This window comes from Anarhichas minor, unplaced genomic scaffold, assembly GCF_050575085.1.
Source record: "Anarhichas minor isolate MPS153535 unplaced genomic scaffold, ASM5057508v1 ptg000007l, whole genome shotgun sequence".
NCBI classification, from domain to species: Eukaryota; Metazoa; Chordata; class Actinopteri; order Perciformes; family Anarhichadidae; genus Anarhichas; species Anarhichas minor.
In genome coordinates this window covers 2,966,959-2,986,654 of record NW_027466453.1, presented here as the reverse complement: position 1 = coordinate 2,986,654, position 19,696 = coordinate 2,966,959, and the positions used below count along the sequence as shown (strand labels likewise).

General features: G+C 41.5%; 1 protein-coding gene across 2 annotated transcripts in view; it reads right to left on the bottom strand.

The window, feature by feature from the left end:
* The window catches only part of LOC142939546 (protein TANC2-like), a 47,231-nt gene that overhangs the window by 6,584 nt on the left and 20,951 nt on the right, over nucleotides 1-19,696 (bottom strand). For both annotated transcript variants that reach the window (XM_076082753.1, XM_076082746.1), the window contains 19 exons: nucleotides 18,733-18,872; nucleotides 17,755-17,923; nucleotides 17,340-17,660; nucleotides 14,619-14,744; nucleotides 14,258-14,524; nucleotides 11,728-11,855; nucleotides 10,130-10,361; nucleotides 9,850-10,022; nucleotides 8,830-8,910; nucleotides 8,554-8,754; nucleotides 7,635-7,769; nucleotides 6,727-6,923; nucleotides 6,526-6,634; nucleotides 5,408-5,530; nucleotides 5,196-5,333; nucleotides 4,989-5,087; nucleotides 3,183-3,350; nucleotides 2,976-3,069; nucleotides 90-223 (listed from right to left, as the gene is read on the bottom strand). In XM_076082753.1, the coding sequence (XP_075938868.1) occupies nucleotides 90-223; nucleotides 2,976-3,069; nucleotides 3,183-3,350; nucleotides 4,989-5,087; nucleotides 5,196-5,333; nucleotides 5,408-5,530; nucleotides 6,526-6,634; nucleotides 6,727-6,923; nucleotides 7,635-7,769; nucleotides 8,554-8,754; nucleotides 8,830-8,910; nucleotides 9,850-10,022; nucleotides 10,130-10,361; nucleotides 11,728-11,855; nucleotides 14,258-14,524; nucleotides 14,619-14,744; nucleotides 17,340-17,660; nucleotides 17,755-17,923; nucleotides 18,733-18,872 (3,035 nt within the window). The remainder of the gene's footprint in view (nucleotides 1-89; nucleotides 224-2,975; nucleotides 3,070-3,182; nucleotides 3,351-4,988; nucleotides 5,088-5,195; nucleotides 5,334-5,407; nucleotides 5,531-6,525; nucleotides 6,635-6,726; nucleotides 6,924-7,634; nucleotides 7,770-8,553; nucleotides 8,755-8,829; nucleotides 8,911-9,849; nucleotides 10,023-10,129; nucleotides 10,362-11,727; nucleotides 11,856-14,257; nucleotides 14,525-14,618; nucleotides 14,745-17,339; nucleotides 17,661-17,754; nucleotides 17,924-18,732; nucleotides 18,873-19,696) is intronic.

Sequence of the window (19,696 nt, the reverse complement as noted above, 5' to 3'; positions counted from 1 at the left end):
GGAGACGGACACTCAGCATTTCTGGAACATTAAAACGTGTTTATTCTATGTGTGTGTGTACTGTATGTGTTCTGTGTGCTCCACTGTACCTGCAAGTGGCCACGTCTCACAGCGCTGAAGAGGGGAGCCATACCCCGCCTGTTGCATTGCTCAACGGCAGCCCCCTGATCCAACAACAACCGGCAGACAGCCAGCCTGCCGCTTCCTGCCGCTGCCGTCAGAGCTGACACAGAGACACAGACAGACACACACAGTTGGAGACAGGTTTCCTATATGCACACATGCACGATCTTATCAAAACCCTATCAAATGGGGGTCCGTGCTCTAATTTATTTCAGTTTAGGGGTCCTTTGAGGTGAAAAGCACTTGGGCACCACTGTGTTACAGCATGAGAAGAACTATTACAAATATATTCTTTAAGGTAGATTTTATTTCAACCAAATAAGACAAAAAACACAAATATAATATAATATAAGAAATTGATGTTCCAGAAATAAAGGAGACAATGGTGTGTGTAACTTGAGTGAGTCGCAATTCTGAAGAAGAGAAAAATGTTGTGAGACGATGGGGAGACATAGAGGACTCCATAATATGTTGCACTATGAGAAGGACAGATGTATAGAAGGGCTTGAAGACAACCAAATGACTTACTTTCCTAAGTATAACACTAGATTTAGTTGCCCGTTAATTTAAGTTGGACTTGATATATTTCATTATTCTCAAGTAAGTTTTTACAGCTTCTGTAAGACCAATACAAAGATTGATTATTTTTGTTCTGAACCTGGTAGGGCTGCACGATTATGGCCAAAATCATAATCGCGATTATTTTGATCAATATTGAGATCACGATTATTTATCACGATTATTCATTAATTTTAGGGACAACATCTTTTTATTGCACTTTCACGTTTAAATGAACAACAACACTGCTTCCACTTCCATTGTTGTGCTACATTCTGGCTAATGTACAAATCTTTGCATCAGACTGGTCCTGATCACAGTGCATCTCGTAGAAGGAAAATATAAATAAAATAGTATCAACACTTTTTACCCAAAATTAAATCAACAGAGCACTGCTTTCACTTCCATGTTGTGCTACATTCCAGCTAATGTACACGTCTCTGCATCAAAATAAAACATATCACCTGATCACCTAAAGCAAAATATAAATAACATTTTTACCAAAAATAAAGGGCTAACTAAAAATAAATATGTGTGTTGCTCACAGTATTTATTGGACACATGTCTTTGGCCAAATGAAATGCGATTGCATCCGTTATTTCAGCGTGTCTTTGGGAGGTGGATGGATACGCTGTCGCGCTGTGCAGGGTCGCTGTTATGGTTTTCTGGGTTGACGTTGGACATGGACGGAGATTCAGTGAAGTAACTTTAGCTTTGGCCTTAATGCATTCGTCGTTGTGGTGGTTTTTCAGGTGGTTGAACAAGTTAGTTGTATTGCTATGCGGCGCAGACACAACTCTAACGCACTCTGTCATATGATTTGTTCTTGGTTAACATCACTTGGCCTAAATCTAAAAAACTTCCAGACAACGGATGATGATCCTGACATTTGATTTACCTTTCACACGACACCCGTGACCGTCTGTTCTGTTGTCTGTCTCTCTACTCTTCTACTAATACCGGAGTCGACTGCAGACAGAACTTTCTTTGACGCTGCCGCTGCAGGGTGCGCGCATGACACCACTAGAGGACATTGAAGGGTAGCACAGCAGCAACTGACTAAAAGTATACTTACTTTGTGGTAGTACTGTGAATGCCAAAAATGCCAAAGGTGATCCAGTCAACCCTGACAATGCAAGTCAACCTTTCACTGACTGTATTGTGTTGCAAGATATATACAAATATGTAACATTACATGTGACTTCGGCTTTGATTCAGTTGACTTCCAGCGAATCGTTCGGAGTCCTGCAGTGATGTACTTGTACTTGTACTAGTGATGTACAAGTGGGTTTAGTTTTGTCTCATCTTTACACTGTTGTAGTGCAGGATACATAGGTTATTACAGGCTATAGTTGTATATGTGCAGTGGTGCAAACTCATCAGGAGAGAAAAAGGCGACAAAGATTTGAACCCACTCGGGGAGTCCTGATGTTTTTTTATTTTTGAAGTATCAGTTTTGAAATGTGGATTTACAGTTGATTTTAGCATGACGATAAAGTGATAAAAAAATCACCCTCGAATTAATGTAATCTTACTTCTACAAAAGAAATGTCAGGACATCAGGTTAGAGCACTTGAACAAATGCTTGACATGAACCCCACCCGGAAGCACCAGGGACAGAACGACAAGGGGGAAGAAAGGCAGAGGACTACAGTTTTGATGCCTCAAGCATTTTGGCCGTCGCCATTTTGGTTTTTGGTCGTCACCATCTTGGTTTTTGGCCTAACCCTAACCCGCTTCATGGTCTGTCTCTAAATGGACCATAATTTACTAAATGAACATCATGCTGTATTGAAGAATACTTGAAACTAGAGATTGAGACCATAAACTCATGTTTACAATGTTTACTGAGGTAATAAATCAAGAGAGAAGTAGAGTCATTTTCTCATAGACTTCTATACAACCGGAGGAGTCGCCCCCTGATGGACATTAGAGAGAATGCAGGTTTACGACACTTCAGCATTGGCTTGACTTTTCCGAACCTGAAGTTGCTGCCTGTTGTGGCCTAGGGCTTTGTGAACACTGTAATCCACCACTCCCCTTAAGTAAGATAAACTGCAGCACTTTATTATGTATATATATCGGATCTTTATAGCTATTATGTTTAATACATTTGTAATAAATATACAGATCAGTAAATTAGTAAAAATCTGATCAAATCAGTAGTATTATTGCAGTATTAGCAACAGTCCTGAAGTATGAAAATACCCATGGTATCAAAATATTAGTAGTACAGACTAGTGGCGTAGTATTCGTGCAGCGTGAACATTTGCTGTAGACAGTTCTTGCAGTACCTGTCTCTCCCCACAGACTGTCGGGTGTGTTGATCTCAGGTCTCTCCTCCTCTTCCTCGTCTTCCTCCGGAAGATCCAGGAGGTACGACACGATCTACACACACACGGCACAGTAACGACTGTTACAAACACATCACGAATAGAAGATCATGATTCACACCATGTTAACACCATGTTATTAAAGTGTGTGGTGCGTGTGTAGGTGACCTCGGCGTGGCCCGTGCTAGCCGCCGCGATCAGAGCCTGCTGCACCGCCTGGCACCGGCTCGCGCAGCTCCAGTCCACGCGCCTCAGCAGGAAGCGCAGCACCTCGAGGCGGCCTCGCTGAGCCGCGTGCACCAGCACGCACTGGCCCGAGCTGTCCACGTGGCCCGCCTACAGGGCGCGGGGAGAGAGAGAGAGAGAGAGGCTTAGAGGAGGCGCCCTGTGCACCTGAGACATGGAAAGCTTGTTTGCAAGTTGGGTATTCTACCTAAACACCTACAATAAACTGCGGTACTGACGGGCTGGGCTAACGGGATGCAGAATTGTTGAGAGACAATGGAAATCTGTCGCACCGTTCTGTTTGAACTCATCCAACACGGCAAGTTATTTACGAGTCGTATTAAGACTCTTAGGGCACCAAGACCTGTTTTTGAAGACATGAAGTCCATTTGTTTTATTATTTCATTATTCTAAATGTGGTTAATTCTACTATAGGGATTCAAATAATGGTCTTCTATATTGGCATATTTCTCAAATAATCTCAATATTAGAAATTGAAATGGGAAACAATAAGTTTACTAGGTAACCACAAAGTAATGTTAGCATTACAATAAAGAATGTTGTCGTAAAATGAGTAAGGTTAGCATAAAAATGAGTAAGGTTAGCAAAAAATAAGTAATGTCGTAAAATAAGAAATGTTAGCATTAAAAAAATAATGCTAGCATAAAAACAAGTCAGGTTAGCATGAAATTAAGTAACGTTATCTTATGAATAACTAAAATAATGTTGGCATGAATGAAATTCTTGATGTTTGCCTGCCATACAAGTATAGCAGCACAGAAGCCCACTCATTCTGGATGCTATATTAGCAGCGTCAGCGTGTATGAAAATCCTGCTGTTATGATGCAAAAAGCTCATATTAGATGACTGCAGTGACTAAAAAAAGTCAGGTATTTTCATCAAAGACTTGAACTTAGTAGTAAATGGTTAGTTGTGCTTTGTTCTGTACAAAACACATGAACAATATTGGTTATTGACACATTCACATGGGCTTCTTCAGATGAAGCGAGAGGGCAAAGAAAGGTTCAAAAAGGTGGATGAGAATCCTTGGGTTACAGCTAAAGCTGGGGTAGTTTTATTTTGGCCTCATTGGGGAAAAATTCTATACTAACCTTTCAGCTTATTGTAGCGAAGAGCATTTCAGAGATGGAGAGAAAACGTTGCTAACAGTTTAGCCTCCTGCTAACCCGAGGCTCACGGCTGCTCGGCACATCAACGCGTGCTTTTTCCAAACTTGCATGAATGTTCAAATAATCCAAAACATGCATTTTTTTATGCTACTATTTCAGGCAGACATAGGTGGTCCATTATTGTGACTTTGAGGAATATCAGACCGTAAATAAATTATGAAAAAATGCAAAGAAATCCAAACTGTTCACTTTCCATTTCTTGGCATGTACTTGATGTACTTTTAAATTGATTGTGTGCTGACGAACCTGTATTATAACACTATGTCATATTATTGTTGGTGTTTTTATTTGTTTATGGAGATGTAGGGGGTTGTTGGTAATGGCTGTTCTAAATTTGTCATAAGTAATGTTTATACCTCTGCTGCAACTGATCTCTTCATATAAATACAAATAAAGAGGAAGAAAAAAGAAAAGACAAAAACATTTTCGGAGACGCTGTCATTCTTGATACGACCACTGGATGACACTGAAGTACACATTTTACATTTCAAAGTGTAAACTCTGCACATGGTGGCTTTAAATCTTCTAAGTCACAACATCTAGAAAGGTAGACAGGCACCTTAGCTTTGTGCTGACTCAGCATGCTGACGATGTCCAGATGTCCAGCCGCTGCAGCGAATCCCAGTGCGGTCAAACCGTCCTGTGACTGAGCATCCACCTGGAAAGAACACAGAAGCAACACGTTTGGTTGCGATACTGGCACAAACTTCCGATCACAATGTTTCCATACAAAAACGTAAAAAAATATAAATATATATTTTTGTACCTTAGCTCCGAGGTCGAGCAGCAGCGCCACAGCATCGCTGTGGCCCAGGTGAGCGTGGACACACAGCAGGGGGGCGTTGTTGAGGACATCGCTACGGAAATCCACATCAGCCCCGCCCATAATCAGCAACCTGCTCACCTGTACGAGTAGGGATTCAAGTTACATTCCACACGTACTAGCAAGTGTGTGTGGATGTGTGTGTAAAATGTTACCTTGATGTTGGGGGTGTAAAGGTTGCGCAGCGACGAGAGAGCAGGGCTCAGGCTCTCCGTGCTGTAGGACAGCCACAGCCCCTGCAGAACTGAGGAGGAAACCCCAAGCTTCTTACTCAGACCCTGAGGAGACGAGAATAGATGCCACAGAAACAAAATTATTAGATGGATAATTGACTGGTAGATTTACTGTATATGGATATTTTCTGTGTTAATAAATAAAGCAACTTGCTGACAAACTGTTCAGAGGTTAACTTGTATGTGGCACTCGCTTCACAATTGTTTTTACCACACATGACATACACACGGCTCTAGCTAGCTAACACGACACATGGAATTCCTGAGAGGAATGTCATAAAAATAAGTAATATTAGCATAAAAACAAAATTTTTAACGTTATCTTAAAAATCAGTAACGCTAGCATATAAGTCACGTTAGCATAAAGAAATAAACAATGTAACGTTAGCATGACTGAAGTTAGATGCACAGAAGCCAACTCATTCTGGATGCTACTGTATATCATTACGAGATTTAATGGTATTTCAACCCCCGTGTGTACATTTATAAACAGCATATAAACACCTAAGTTTTACCGACGATCGTTCATGCAAACAGGAAATTGGCATTTATGTTTTTCTAGTTGGCGATCTCTGATAATGTGCGTTGCCATCTTCGATTAGGCTGTCGCCATGTTGGTTTTTTTCACAACCAATGAACAGAAGTTACCATATTTGGAATGCGGAGGAGTGACGTAGAGACACCGTATACGGCTCTGGTAGCAGCAGCGACCTGTCAATCACAGTAGCCCCGCCCTAAAGCATACTCTGCTTTATGATCTATTTGACTCTAAATGGACCATAATTTACTAAATGAACATCATGCTGTATTGAAGAAGACTTGAAACTAATGATAGAGACCATAAACTCATGTTTACTGAGGTAATAAATCAAGAGAGAAGTAGAGTCATTTTCTCATAGACTTCTATACAATCTGACTTTTTTTTCCCCGTCGATAAAATGCATGTTTGAAGACACTTCGGCATCGGCTTCACTCGGCAGAATCGAAGGTTGCCACCTGATGCTGAGCCACTTAAAGACTGTGTGTGTGTGTGTGCTCACCTTGTAGATGTGAGCCTTCAGGATGTGATGTCCCAGCTCCAGTGTCTCCTGTCGGTTCAACTTTCCTTCTTGCCGGCAGAGCCAGAAGGCCAGGAGAGTGTGACCGCTCCTGGAGAGAGGAGAGACAAAACAGACAGCTTAGGTGAAGACGTCCTCTTTTCTTTTTCCACTCTCTCTCTCTCACGCTGTCTGTCGGTGTACCTGGGGTCGCAGAGGAACCTGTCTTCCTGACCCTCCTCTCTCCACATCAGCCACTCCCTGAAGGAGGCGTGGTTCAGCATCCTGCTGCCGTCGCACCGCCGCAGCAGGAAGGATGAGAGCTGCTCCAGACGGTGCGTAAACTCCCCCCAGTGCAGCGTCCCTCCGGTCAGAGCGCCCGCGTTCACCACCTCAAACAGCTGGAGGAGGATTCAAGGATCATTTGTTGTCATTATGCAACACAGGGGTCACACAACAAAGTTGTAGCCCATTTGCAACACAAGAAAAGCATGACAAAGAAAACAAAATGAAAACAGGAGTGCATTTTTGGAATTTGCAGTCACATTTCAAGTGTATTCATATTCCATTTTCAATATCTCGAAGATATGTCAACAAGGCTTATGGTGTGTTCACACTTAACGGGAAGAGGAACTTTTCACGTGGCGTGATTACATACAAAGTCAATAAAAAAAAAAAGAAGAGGATGTCACTTGTGTACAGATTATAAAGCCCTGTGAGGCAAATTTGTGATATACAAAATAAATTGAATTGAATCCTGTTGTCCCTGAAGTCCTGACATTGTTGAATCAGAACGGGTCAGACCAACTTTAACCAAAAGTCTACAGCCATGCTAGCAGATCTGTGAGGCTGTACTCTGGCAAAGCAATGCTTTCAGCTCAATGCTAACATCAGCATGCTAGCACGCTTCCGATGACAATACTTGCATGCTGATGTTTAGCAGGTTTAATGTTAAGTGCTGATGGGAATGTCATTCGTTTGGCAGGCATTGGGTCTGAAACAAATTGGACAAATAAAAAGTTTGACCAGATGATGGCGCTGGAGGAAAAGTTAAGGTTATAGCAATGTAATACACACACACACACACACACACACACAGTGACGGTGCGTACCTGCTGGTCGGTCAGTGGGTGCAGCGACGCCACATTAACGTTGAGCAGCGGCAGAACTCTCTGAAAAGACGACTGGGTGGGAAACCGCATGTTGAGCTGCAGCAGGTAGACTTCTGCTAGACTCACGGGGACCACCTACACACACACACACACACACACACACACACACACACACACACACACACACACACACACACATACACGCAGAGAGATTTAGTCTTCCTGTAGAGTGTATATCAAACTTAATCCTGGGAATGTCTGCCTAGGCAAAAAGCTAATAATTAAGAGACTATACTGGTACATAACTAAATGACATACACACATCTAAATGAGACAGTAATGTATTATTTTATTTGTGTTGAAACAAATAAATAATTAATTGAGTAACAGTTCAATTGCTTTTTGCGCTTCCTCGTCAAATGACATTTCGATCACTTGCCATTATTTTTAGCGTATTGTGTTTAAAAAAGCCTGCATATATGCGCTATTTTTGGTGGAAAAACAGCTTTCAGCACTTACTCGTCAGATAACATTTCAACCGCCATAAGCCTAACAATTTTTCTTGCACTTCATCTGACACTTCAAACCCTTTTAGTGGCTCAACTTTAACAGCCTCTTCAACTGCTTTTCATGCTTAAACTGCAACTCACATACAAGAGCTCACATGCAAACAAAGTTTTATGAAATTGTATTAATCTTTTGTTATGTTTAGAGTTTTTAGAATTTTTTAAGTAAGCTAGCACACTTTTTCCCAGAAGATTTAGCCACTGCTACTTCAACTATGATTGAATAAGAAACAAAGTAACATAACCAAAACAAATACAAAGTAAGTAATTGTCCATTATAACTGACTAACCTGAGTAATGTTATTTTCCTACAATCTTTGTTTCATTTCACCTCCAACCCACCCATTCCTCACCTTGAAGCTGGAACTCTTTAGGACCAGGTATCCCCCCTCTATCAGATCCAGGGTCAGTTTCAGGTAGAGGTACGAGCCCTTGCTCAGGCTCTTCAGGTGGCCGATCAGCTTGGCCAGCGCCGTGTTGTCGAGGCGACCATTGCTCAGCGACACGTTGCTCTGGATCTCCGCACTGCTGTGGATACGCTGCATCAGGTAACCCTGAGAAAGAAAATAAAAAATAAAGACGTGCATAGATGTACAGATAGATAGAGAGACACACTGTGTGCATGTTACCTGCAGGTCCTGGTCTATGGCGTTGTTCTCCTCCATCCTGTCCAGAGAGATGCAGTGAAAAGGTAGAGAACGAGCGATGTCCTGATTGACAAAAACACAGAAAAAAAGATTTAGTTTAGGTTGTTTAGCTCCATGAGTTTGTTGAAAGTGTCGTGTTAAAACAAGAACCCTGTTTAAGTCTTAAATATTTGCTACTTTAAGTATGATAAGAAAAAGATTTATTCCTATCTGTCATAACCCTGCTGGCTGTTGAATATACTTTAAATGTTACTTTAAATGTTGCGGGGAAAAAAGGGCCGACATGTAACCGACATGTTTGGCAAATGCAACGCTATCTCCGGTAACGTTGGCTAAGGCTGCTTGAGTGTCAGCTTTCCAGAATCCAATAAAGAGCAGGACACAGCCCCTCACGTTATCTTAATCTCTGATAGCATCTACAACGAGCTTCCACACAGTGGGGAAAATACCATGTACTTTTTTAATGTAACCCGTAACCCTATAAACTAATGTAATGTGACAAACGCTTTACTTTTCCACTGTAAGCTAGTTGTACTAATGTTGGCTTTACTTTACTACTGTAAGCTCGTTATGCTAATGTTGGCTTTACTTTTCCACTGTAAGCTAGTTATACTAATGTTGGCTTTACTTTACTACTGTAAGCTCGTTATGCTAATGTTGGCAGCTAACGTTAGCGCAGATAAACACACAGTTCAAAGCATTCCTTACACTGAAAGTCTTTGAATCGTGTTTAGTTTTTTGCTCTTTGTGTCACGTTTTAGTTTTGGAAAGGATAAAAAAAACATGAATCTAACATGCTCCAAACTCTTGTGATACCAAGTTTTGTTCACTACAGCCCTGTGCACACTGTTACAGTATTTTTGCTGTAATTCTTGTTTGATTTTTGAAGAGAATTTGATGATCACCACATATGGTGAACTTACATGCAGCTTTAATAAATGCATAGTTCAACAGAACATCCAACAGCTGTTGTCTGAGTTCTGTTTTTGTGTGTGTGTATACCTGCTGACCGGTCCTGACAGTGGTTATGACCTTCAACCAGGAAGGAAATTTCTGGACGTTTCGGGAAAGGAATGAAGTCAGTGCGTCGCCGTAGTCCGGCCGGTGGAACTCTGCCTCATTCAGCCCATCAATCAGTATAATAAGCCCCGCCCCATCCACGTGCAACTTCCTCTCTGGAAAAAAAAAAAACCCAATATAGAACAGAACACATTGAGTATTATATCCTTGACTTTTACAGAAGAGAAGCAAGCATCAATAATACAGAGCATCCCTGGTGTACCTCTGTAGAGAGCGTCCAGTGGTTCTAGTATTCCTCTCTGGAGGGCGGAGCTCGGATCCTGGATGCAGGAGCGCAGACTGAGCGTGCTCTGTAGCTGTGGCGTGCGGTGCAGCAGCTCCCGATAGGCCGACAGCTGGGGGGCGTCACTGAGCATCGCCGCCATGTTGTGGACGAACTCCGGGACCAGGCAGGTGTGACAGTTATCAGCTTGACAGAAATGATACGCGACTACCTGCGAGGTCAGACAGGAAGATATTTGCATAGTTTGTGGATTTTAGCAAGACCTTTGAGCTTGTTGTTGCTGATTTCTTTACCAGCCTTTTAAGTTTCCACCGGACCAACAACAGTTTGCACGCAGCAGCAGGTTAACTATGCTAACTACAGTATAGTGGCTCAAAACTCCATAAGATCTAAAATATTTTAGATGGGGTCAAAAGGAAAACTTTCTCATTTTCCAAAATATACATGCTTACTTAAGTAATGAGATTGATACACTTTCATTTCTTTACGGAAATCAACGGCAATGGCGGCGCATGTACATGCTGTGGCCGGTAGCTCCCATGAATTTTGTTACATTTTTGTCATAATTTCTTGTCTTTTTGTCTTTATAACTTGAGCGCTTGTGGAATATGACAGAAAAACTCATCAACATCGGAGAAGGGAGCGTAGGCATTGGATTCATTCGTGGGGAGCGGACCTTGAGACGATCACCACCCGCGGCCGAGCACCCAGCCAGACCTGCCGGACCAAACGCTACTGAGCTACGGAGTAGAGCCGAGTCTGAAGCTAAGATAACACAGCTAGGACCTGAGGCTATTCCACCCCCCAATCTGCTCCTGGATAATGTCCGGTCGCAGAAAAACTCAGGCAAACCCAGAAACGGGCATCTGACTCTTGGTGCTCAAGCCGAATTATTAATGTAAAGATGTCGTTTGTCACGTTTTTACTTGTGTAGCGAATGGGCTACAACTGCATTTTGTTATGCAGCCCTGTGTTGCATAATGACAATAAATGATCCTTGAATGAATATGTAGCTGGAGCTAGCAGCTACTTAGCTTAGCTTAGCACAGAGAAAGGAAACAGGGGGATACAGCTAGCTGAAGTTTTTTTACGGGGGGGTTGTGCACCAGACTATTTCTTGGCCGGGTGCAGTGACCTCCTAGTGTGTTCGCTGGTTGCCTGGCAACCTGAAAACGATGACAAGACCTAGATGTGAGTAATGACGTGTTAATTTGGAAATTTTAGAGGTGCTGGCGGGTGGATCGTGTTACCATTGGAAAAAAACAGGCTAGCTGTTTCTGCAGTCTTTATGCTAACCTAAGCTAGCCACCCTCAAACTCCAGGTACACATTTAACACACAGGCTAAAGAGGGGCATCAATCTTCTCTTCTAATTTTCGACAAGAAAGCAAATAATTTTACTGAAGGAAATGTAGTGCATCACATTCAAAGTAGCATAAAATGCAAATACTCAAGTTGAGTACAAATACCTAAAAAGTGTACTTAAGTGCAGTACTTGAGTTAATGTGTCGGTTACTGCTTTCTAGTAATCTGTTGCGTGATACAGTAGATCTACATTAAGTGAAGTGGGGATGGTACCTGTGCTGCAAGTCTCCTCAGCGCCTCCTCTTGTCTCCTCCTCATCTCTGGAGTCCCCGGACAGCTTCCTTCGTCTCCCCCTCCTCCTCTTCCCAGAGAGTCGTGGGAGAAAGAAACGGCCTCTGCATCTGGAGTGAGGGAATAATAGAATATTTGTACATTTTAAAATCTCAGTAAAGATGTAAAGACACAAACCAGCTCTGTCTTTCTCTCTGGCTGCTGGCATCTTTACGCTATTTTTTTTATCCACTGCATGATTTAATGGGTTTTCCTGCTGCTTGGCTCGGCCGTGAGTGTGGTTGCTGGTCTTGAATGATTTTATTGGGTTCTGCACGATGACTCAGCCTTCTCCTACAGACTGATCGAGGTCGTCTTCATGGCTGGAATAACTCACCGGGGGTCCTTTGGCAAGCATGCGACGTCGGCTCCTGCCAACAATTCACTATGTCCCCTTCATTCGTTGTAAAAATGATTCTATTTTTTTCTATTCTATTTTCTAATGTACATGTTCTTACAGATTTGCCTACACGTAGAGTCTAATCTGACTGTAAATCAGGGCCGGTTTTAGCCTGCTGTATTAGGGTGGGCTGGTAGAAATAATAGATGGCAAATGATAAATGCACTTGTATAGCACTTTTCTAGTGTTCCGACCACTCAAAGCGCTTTAACACTACATGTCATCATTCACCAATTCACACACATTCATACACTGATGGCAGGGTCTACCATGCAAGGTGCCACCTGTCCATCAGTTAGTCTAACTAACGTTTCACACCCATTCAAACACAGGGTGTGAATTAAGTGTCTTGCCCAAGGACACATCGACATGGACCATGGAGCAATCAAACCGCCGACCCTCTGATTAAAGGACGACCCTGCCCTACCACTGAGCCGCAGTCGCCCAGGTGGGCAGCCCGCAGTTTAGCAAAGGTTATTGGTTTGAATCCCCCTTTTTTTAACAATAATTTAACTAGTACATAAAACAAATTTCAAACAATTGTAAAAGTGCCAGAGTTAGTTGTCAGCAGTGCCAAAATATTATTGTAGTTGAAGGATGAATGTGATGTGTTGAGGTCAACCTCAGAATGACTTCAATTAGGTAATATTCTTCATAAATGTCATGAGATGAAACAGTCTGAGTATACTGTGTTTAAAAAAAGAAACACTACAAATTATTTTTAAAAGTACGGCTGAAAGCGTACATAATTTGCCGTTTTCTACTGGAAAAAAAGGAAATAAAACCTTTTTACCCATTGATTGATTAAGATGAAAGATTGTATTTGGTACGACATATTAATATTGTGAGTTTTAAATACATGATAATTTATGATTCTCTTGTATATTTCTGTATCCACCAGCTGTAAAACGTATTTTAAAAAGATGATGGTAATAGAGTTGGATAGATTTCCGGTATTGACGATCCGGTCTGGTGTACGAGCTTAAACCAAACAGACATTTGTCATTATACACGTTACTACACTTATATTACATTAGTAATGAGCAATATGACAATGTAATTAACATAATATGATTGTTTATAACAGATAGCTCGATTGGTATAACACTATATATATATATATATTAGTGCTGGGCAACGATTAAAATATTTAATCGCATGGATTTTTTGCGATTCATCGCATTGTTATGGCAAAGTTCAATAACGAATTCAAAAGTAGTGTATTGCGCACTTTTATTTTAAAAGTACTGCTATATGAACAAAAGGGCAATAACATTTGGTTCACGAGATGCAGGTAGCATGTTTTATACTTCATGTGAATATAATTCATACTTTGTTGGCATCTTATTCTGAAAACTGGATGTTCGTCTGAAGAAACCGGATGTTGTCTCACGTTAATGTTTCCGCTAACTTTCAAAGTCCTTCGCTCGCTCCCGATCTGTGCCGTTTAAATGCGTTTACCGTGAATTTCAGCATATAGGTGCACTAAAATGTAAGTGTCTGCTGAGTTGACCACGGAGATCTGAGTGTCTGCTGACTTTACCGCAGCGATGTCCAGTAGTCTCCAGGGAGAGCAACAGCTGGTGCAGCTTCTCTCTTTATTTCTGCCCCCCCCTCGACCAGAAGCGGAAGTCACCTTTTCTCTACGGCAACCCTGAAGGGACATCATATCTCCAATACAAAACGATAAACATGAGACAGTCTGTTACAATAATAATAAATTAAAAATACTTACCTGTTTTTTTTGTTGTTGTTGTTGTTTTATTATTATTATTATTATATATTTTTTCCCCATCTCAAAAGGCTCAAGGACATACACACACACACACACTGCTTTTGTTTGCTGGCTTTTATCCCACTGTTCTTGTCATCCTCTTGTTGTTATGTCTATGTATTGTCTCTTGTCTTTCAATAAAAATAAAATTAAAAATAATAATAATAAATTTTAAAAATGCGTTAACACGCGATAAAATAATTGTCGGCGTTAATTAATGAATGCGTTAATGCGAAATTAACGCGTTAACTTGCCCAGCACTAATATATATATATATATAAAACTCTCTATCTGCTTACGTTTAACTGCGGTCTGTTTGCTGGTGGCGGTTGGCGACATGCGGTTTCCATGACAACTGAGCGCCACCAGACGGGCGACGATAGCCGTTTTGCCGAAGCCCATGTTGCCGACGATCACCACGCCCCGACTGGTTGCCGGGTCGCCACTGCGGAGACAAGCGTCCACTTCTTGGAAGAGCCACTCCCTGCCGGTGAACAGCCAATCAGACGAGAGACCCGGAACCTCAAAGTGGAGGGGCTTCAGGTTGAGGGAGGGAGTGAAACAAACTGCGGGAGAAGAGGTGAGGAGGATCATTGTAATACTGGTTGTAAAATAGTATGGCTTCGTTGTGTTTACGTGTTTGTTTGTGTGTGTGTTTACCTCTGTGGTCCTGTTGACTACGACTCCCAGAATTCTGCCTGGGCATTCTGAGGGACGTCCTTGAAGGGACGTGTCTCTGCTGCTCATCCAGATAGGCTAGATCTTCAAGGTGGGCAGAACTGGTGGCTGCAGTGAGAGAATGATGGAGAAAGTTTGTTTTCTGCATAAACAAAGTTTTAGATGGGCAAATAACCCTTCTGGTTGAATCATAAGTACTAGAAAATCTTATCTTGTTCTTTGATAAAAATGTCTACACAATGCTACATAAAAAATGCAAGGGGATTTTGTATAAAACATCAACAACTTTATTAAAATATGTTGCCTGGGCTGCTTATGGCGAGGAAGTTTAAGTTTAAACATTGTAGAGACGTTATTATACACTTGGGCTGGGTTGCACCTATGAGTAATGTTCTGAGTTCTGAGTAGTGAAAATGATTAAATCCAGGTTTAAAATCAAGCAATTAAAAACGAATCTCTGTTTAGTAAATTCAAGTTTAAACTAAAATTATATAATATATGATAATATATTGTCCAATATTATATAAATATTATTATATTATATATATTTACAACAATCCCATTAGATAAACTAACATTTCTGATAAGTAGCTGTTTTTGTGTGGACAAAAAAAGATACATAACCAGTAAGCTTTAAAGGTGTGAACATACTAGGACCCAATGCCATGATCCAACTCTGTTCTTAAAGTAACAGTTTTCGGGAAATATACTTCATGGCATTTTGGTGAGAGTTAGATGAGAAGATTGAAACCACTCTTGTGTCTGTACGACAAATGTGAGATGGTTAGCTTAGCTTAGCACAAGGACAGAGAAACAGCTAGCCTGGTTCTGTCCAAAAGTAAAAACATCAAGTGGTGGTTTTAAGGGGGGTGGGGGGTATGTGACGGACTAGTTCCATGGCCTTCAGTGGTGACTTCCCAGGTTAACTTGCAATTTGCTGAACTCATTGCTTCACACTGCCCAGTGGTCAACCACAACAAATAAACCCACAACCTGTAGGAACAACTGCATGAGGACATAAAACAAGCTAATATCTAAATACAAACACAAACAGGGTTTTGACACACTGAAAGGATTTTTAGAAGGAGTTTTAAAAATTGCAGATAAGAAACGTATTCCTTTTCTGATCTATCGTTAGTGAAGGGAGGAACAGGCAGGATTTGTAGGACATTGTTCCATGGAGTGCTGTGTCGTGATTTCCATTAAAGCCACAGCTGATTTGAAATCTAACAAAACATGCATGAATATTGTTAACTTTGAGTTGTCTCGACTCCAGACAAAGACAGACAGACACCTACCCAAAGTTTGATCCACTCAATCCAGTTACAATCCGCTACAGCCAAAGAGAATGTCAGTGCAGGCTGTGCCTTGTATCCTGTGTGTGTGTGTGTGTGTGTGTGTGTGTGTGTGTGTGTGTGTGTGTGTTTTGAGGAACGTCATACATGTCATTTCCTTCCTTTTTAGATTTTATGAGACACAGAGAGAGGAAAAAGAGGAAAGGGAGGATGAGTTCTGAGGCACTGTCTGTGTCTTTCAGCCTGGTTGTTTTGTATCTGCACATTACGACCTACAAACAAGGAGCTCATAACTATTTTTAGAGATGTTAGTACGCAATCTGAACAGAGCCAGGCTTACTGTTTCCCCCTGCTTCCAGTCTTAATGCTAAGCTAGGCTAACGACATCTTGACTGCAGCACCAAATAAGTGTATTTCCAAAATGTTGAACTATTCCTTTAAGGTTAGGGTGAATATAGAAAATAAATCTGGGATATCTGTGCTTTTTTGTCTCATGAAGAACAGAGCTGTATGTGTTGCTAAAGCTAAAAGGAAAGAAAACTACAGATAGGTCAAGTATATGAAAAACAGGGCTGGGTATCGTTTAAAAAAATGACGATGCCAGTAGTAATACCAGTAAAGTGATACCGATAACAATAGAGCACTTCATTTGATACCAATCATGTGAATGGAAGCTGGGTGTGTGCCCCACTGACTAGCTAATCGCTGCCGCTCTGCACAGTGCTCATACGGATACTGATTACCACGTCCAGCCAGATGCCTGTAAAACCCACCCTCCGGTTTCCCCTCAGCTTACTGATAGCTCTGTCAGCACTGTTAGTGTTGTCAGCATTGTTTGCGCTGTTAAGACCGTTAGCTTCTCGCCACCGGCTCAGACATCTTCACCTTGAGAGCCGTATGCAGGCAATTCCAGCTGTGTGGCCTGTAGCTGCTGCGGTAAGAGAAGATAGGGTATCTTTAGCTTCTGTAATGTGACGTACGACGTGTATCTCGCTGCGTCAAGTCAAGCGCGAGTGCAGCTCAAACTGCATCCTGTGTAAAAAGGCCCTTCAGACCCGGCACTGCCGCTGGCCACAAGTCTACTGTTCGGCTCATTTTCTGTAAGCAGTGTAGTAATAAATAAAGTAGGGCGGAATTGGCGAGCTAGCTAGCTAGCCAGCTGTCCACTAGTTAGCTAGCTAGTTGTCACTCATCTGTCAGTAGAAATTAGCTTTCCTATGCTTTGTAACAGTAATACTGCACTGCTCGTTTTAGTTGTTACTGCAAAACCTCACCTCAACAACAGTCAAAATGGCAACATTACACATAATAATGGCTGCCACTCTGACCAAACTGCTACGTTGATGTAAATGGGAACGAGCTCTTTTATCTAATTCTATTTCTATGCGTCATCCATTTGAAATCTTACCAGCAACTGAATTAGGGCGGGGCATGAGGTAGAGCGGGATGGAGTGGGTGGAGCCTGACGAGCGGGCGGAGCCAGGGCCTCGGTCTGGGTGGAGTTTGTTGAGGCTGTAAGTGGAGGCGGCCATGATGTCCTCCACCCTGTACAGGAAGCCGTCATTTGCGCTTCCTCCTGCTACCATACAGGAAGAGGAGTTGGAGGCCACCACCGGTCGGCCCCCTTGCTGCCAGAGATTCAGGCTGCTGCCGCGGTAACCGTCCACAGGGTACTTGCAGCTGTCGTCCCGCTCTGCTGCCGACTCAGCAGAATAGCTGGTCAACGTGGCTGAAAGAGAGAGTGAGAGAAAGACAGAAAAAGTGAATAATTTAGCAGTGGAAGGGTTTTTTTTTTTTAAGAAGCTGTATCTACGGCATGTCACCTATGATGCCGCTGTCTCTGCTCTCCAGTGTTGAGGTGGGGGAGGTAACGGAGGCGTGGTTGGGGGAGGCGTGCTTGTCGTTGTTGTTTCCCTCCCCTCCTGCAGGCGGCTGCAGTGTGGAGCAAGGGGAGGTGCTGCTACTGGCCAGACTGGAGGAAGGAGAGATCCTCTGTGGGGGGAAAAGATGAGGTTTCATCCTCACTTTCTTGTATGTATACAGTCTGTATATGCAACAATGTCTTTAGTCATGTATACCGAAAAAGCATTTTTAAATTTAAATTTAAAAGAGACAGAAAGGACAAAATATGCAATTTAAAGAACAAATAAACATTTTACTTTATATTCAAGTTATGGGCTAAGAAATGTACAAACAATATATTCATGCAGTATAATGAGTATCTTAGATACAGTATCTAACATACAGATCACATCAGTTTTGCAAAAGACTAATTGCTATTTGTACTGACTCTTTGTGGTTGAAAGGAACTACCTAAATCTACTAGAGTAATGTATTGTAGTAAAATGTTAAGGGACTTGAGTACATTTGACAGTCACAATTCCGAGTTACTTTGCATGTCAATGTTATAAAGAATTACTTCTACCTATTAAAATCATAAAAGGTGAAAAAGACAGGATTGCTCAATATATCAAACATTTCTTGTTAAAATAAAGCTGGAAAAGGTGAGTTTTAAGTTATATTATTATGTGTCCTTTGCCAAATACTCAATTCAGATTTTGGGAATATCTCTAGTACATACTGTATATTTAGTTGGTATAAACAATTTGTGAAACGAACAGACAAAATAACAGGAACACTTTACATACATTAAGCAATACAACACCTCCAAAAATTACAATATGGTTGAAATTACTGAAAATCTGAATTTGCTACATGGCACAGAAGCTTTTCTGTTTAAAATTGTTGTACAGGTAAAGCAGGACTAAAAACAACCTAAATGTTTGTAAGTGTTTGATTACCTGTTCATCATCCTGGGCGTGGTAAGAGGACCCCGGCTCTCCGCCGACTATCTTTTCCCCCAGCAGGAAGCCAAGTCTGGTCATTAGAGCATCAGCCGCCTCGTCCACTGAGGGTGGGGGTCCCAATTCCTGCTCCTCACCTGGCGAAAGCGAAGAAAGGATTTTTTTATTGGGTCTTTCTTCAACACAATTGCACCAGGCCCGTACCTGATTTAGAAATGTTTGTGTCAAATTGGATTTGGCTGTTCAATACGAAGATACAACATCTCTTTCTCTTTTTTTCACGTAGCGCACATAGCGGGCGCATTTCCTCCGAGGCGGTAGAAAGTGACCAGCTCTAGATCAACTTGGTAAAAGGTAAAAGGGGCGGACCTTGAAGACTCTCCAGTCGACTGAGTGGCCACATCCGGAGTATTCGACTCATCGACTTTGTTTCCAGTCTTTATGCTATGCTAAGCAGACATTGAGAGCAGCATCAATCTTGTCATTTAACGCTAAAGTGCACTATCCCTTTAATACCAGCTTTGTATTACAGCCCAAAAAGGCCTTGCTGCCAAGTACAAATAGAAATGAAGCCACACAAATTGAATTTGCAGTGGTGGAAACACACTGACAGAAATGCAGACTTGACCACTGGAACAACCCAAAAAGTAGAGACCTCAGTGATATATCCGCTCTGCCTACACTACATATACATACTGTATATATGTATATATATATATATATATATATATATATATATATATATATATATATATATATATATATATATATATATATATGTATGTATATATATATATATATATATATATGTATATATATATATATATATATATATAGGAAATGTAAAAAGAACTTAAAACACATAAAAAGCATGAATGCAAATGGCACAGGGAAGATTTTGTGGGGAACAGTAATTGATCTCCATATTAACATATTTACTATTATGACATATTTGCCAAGG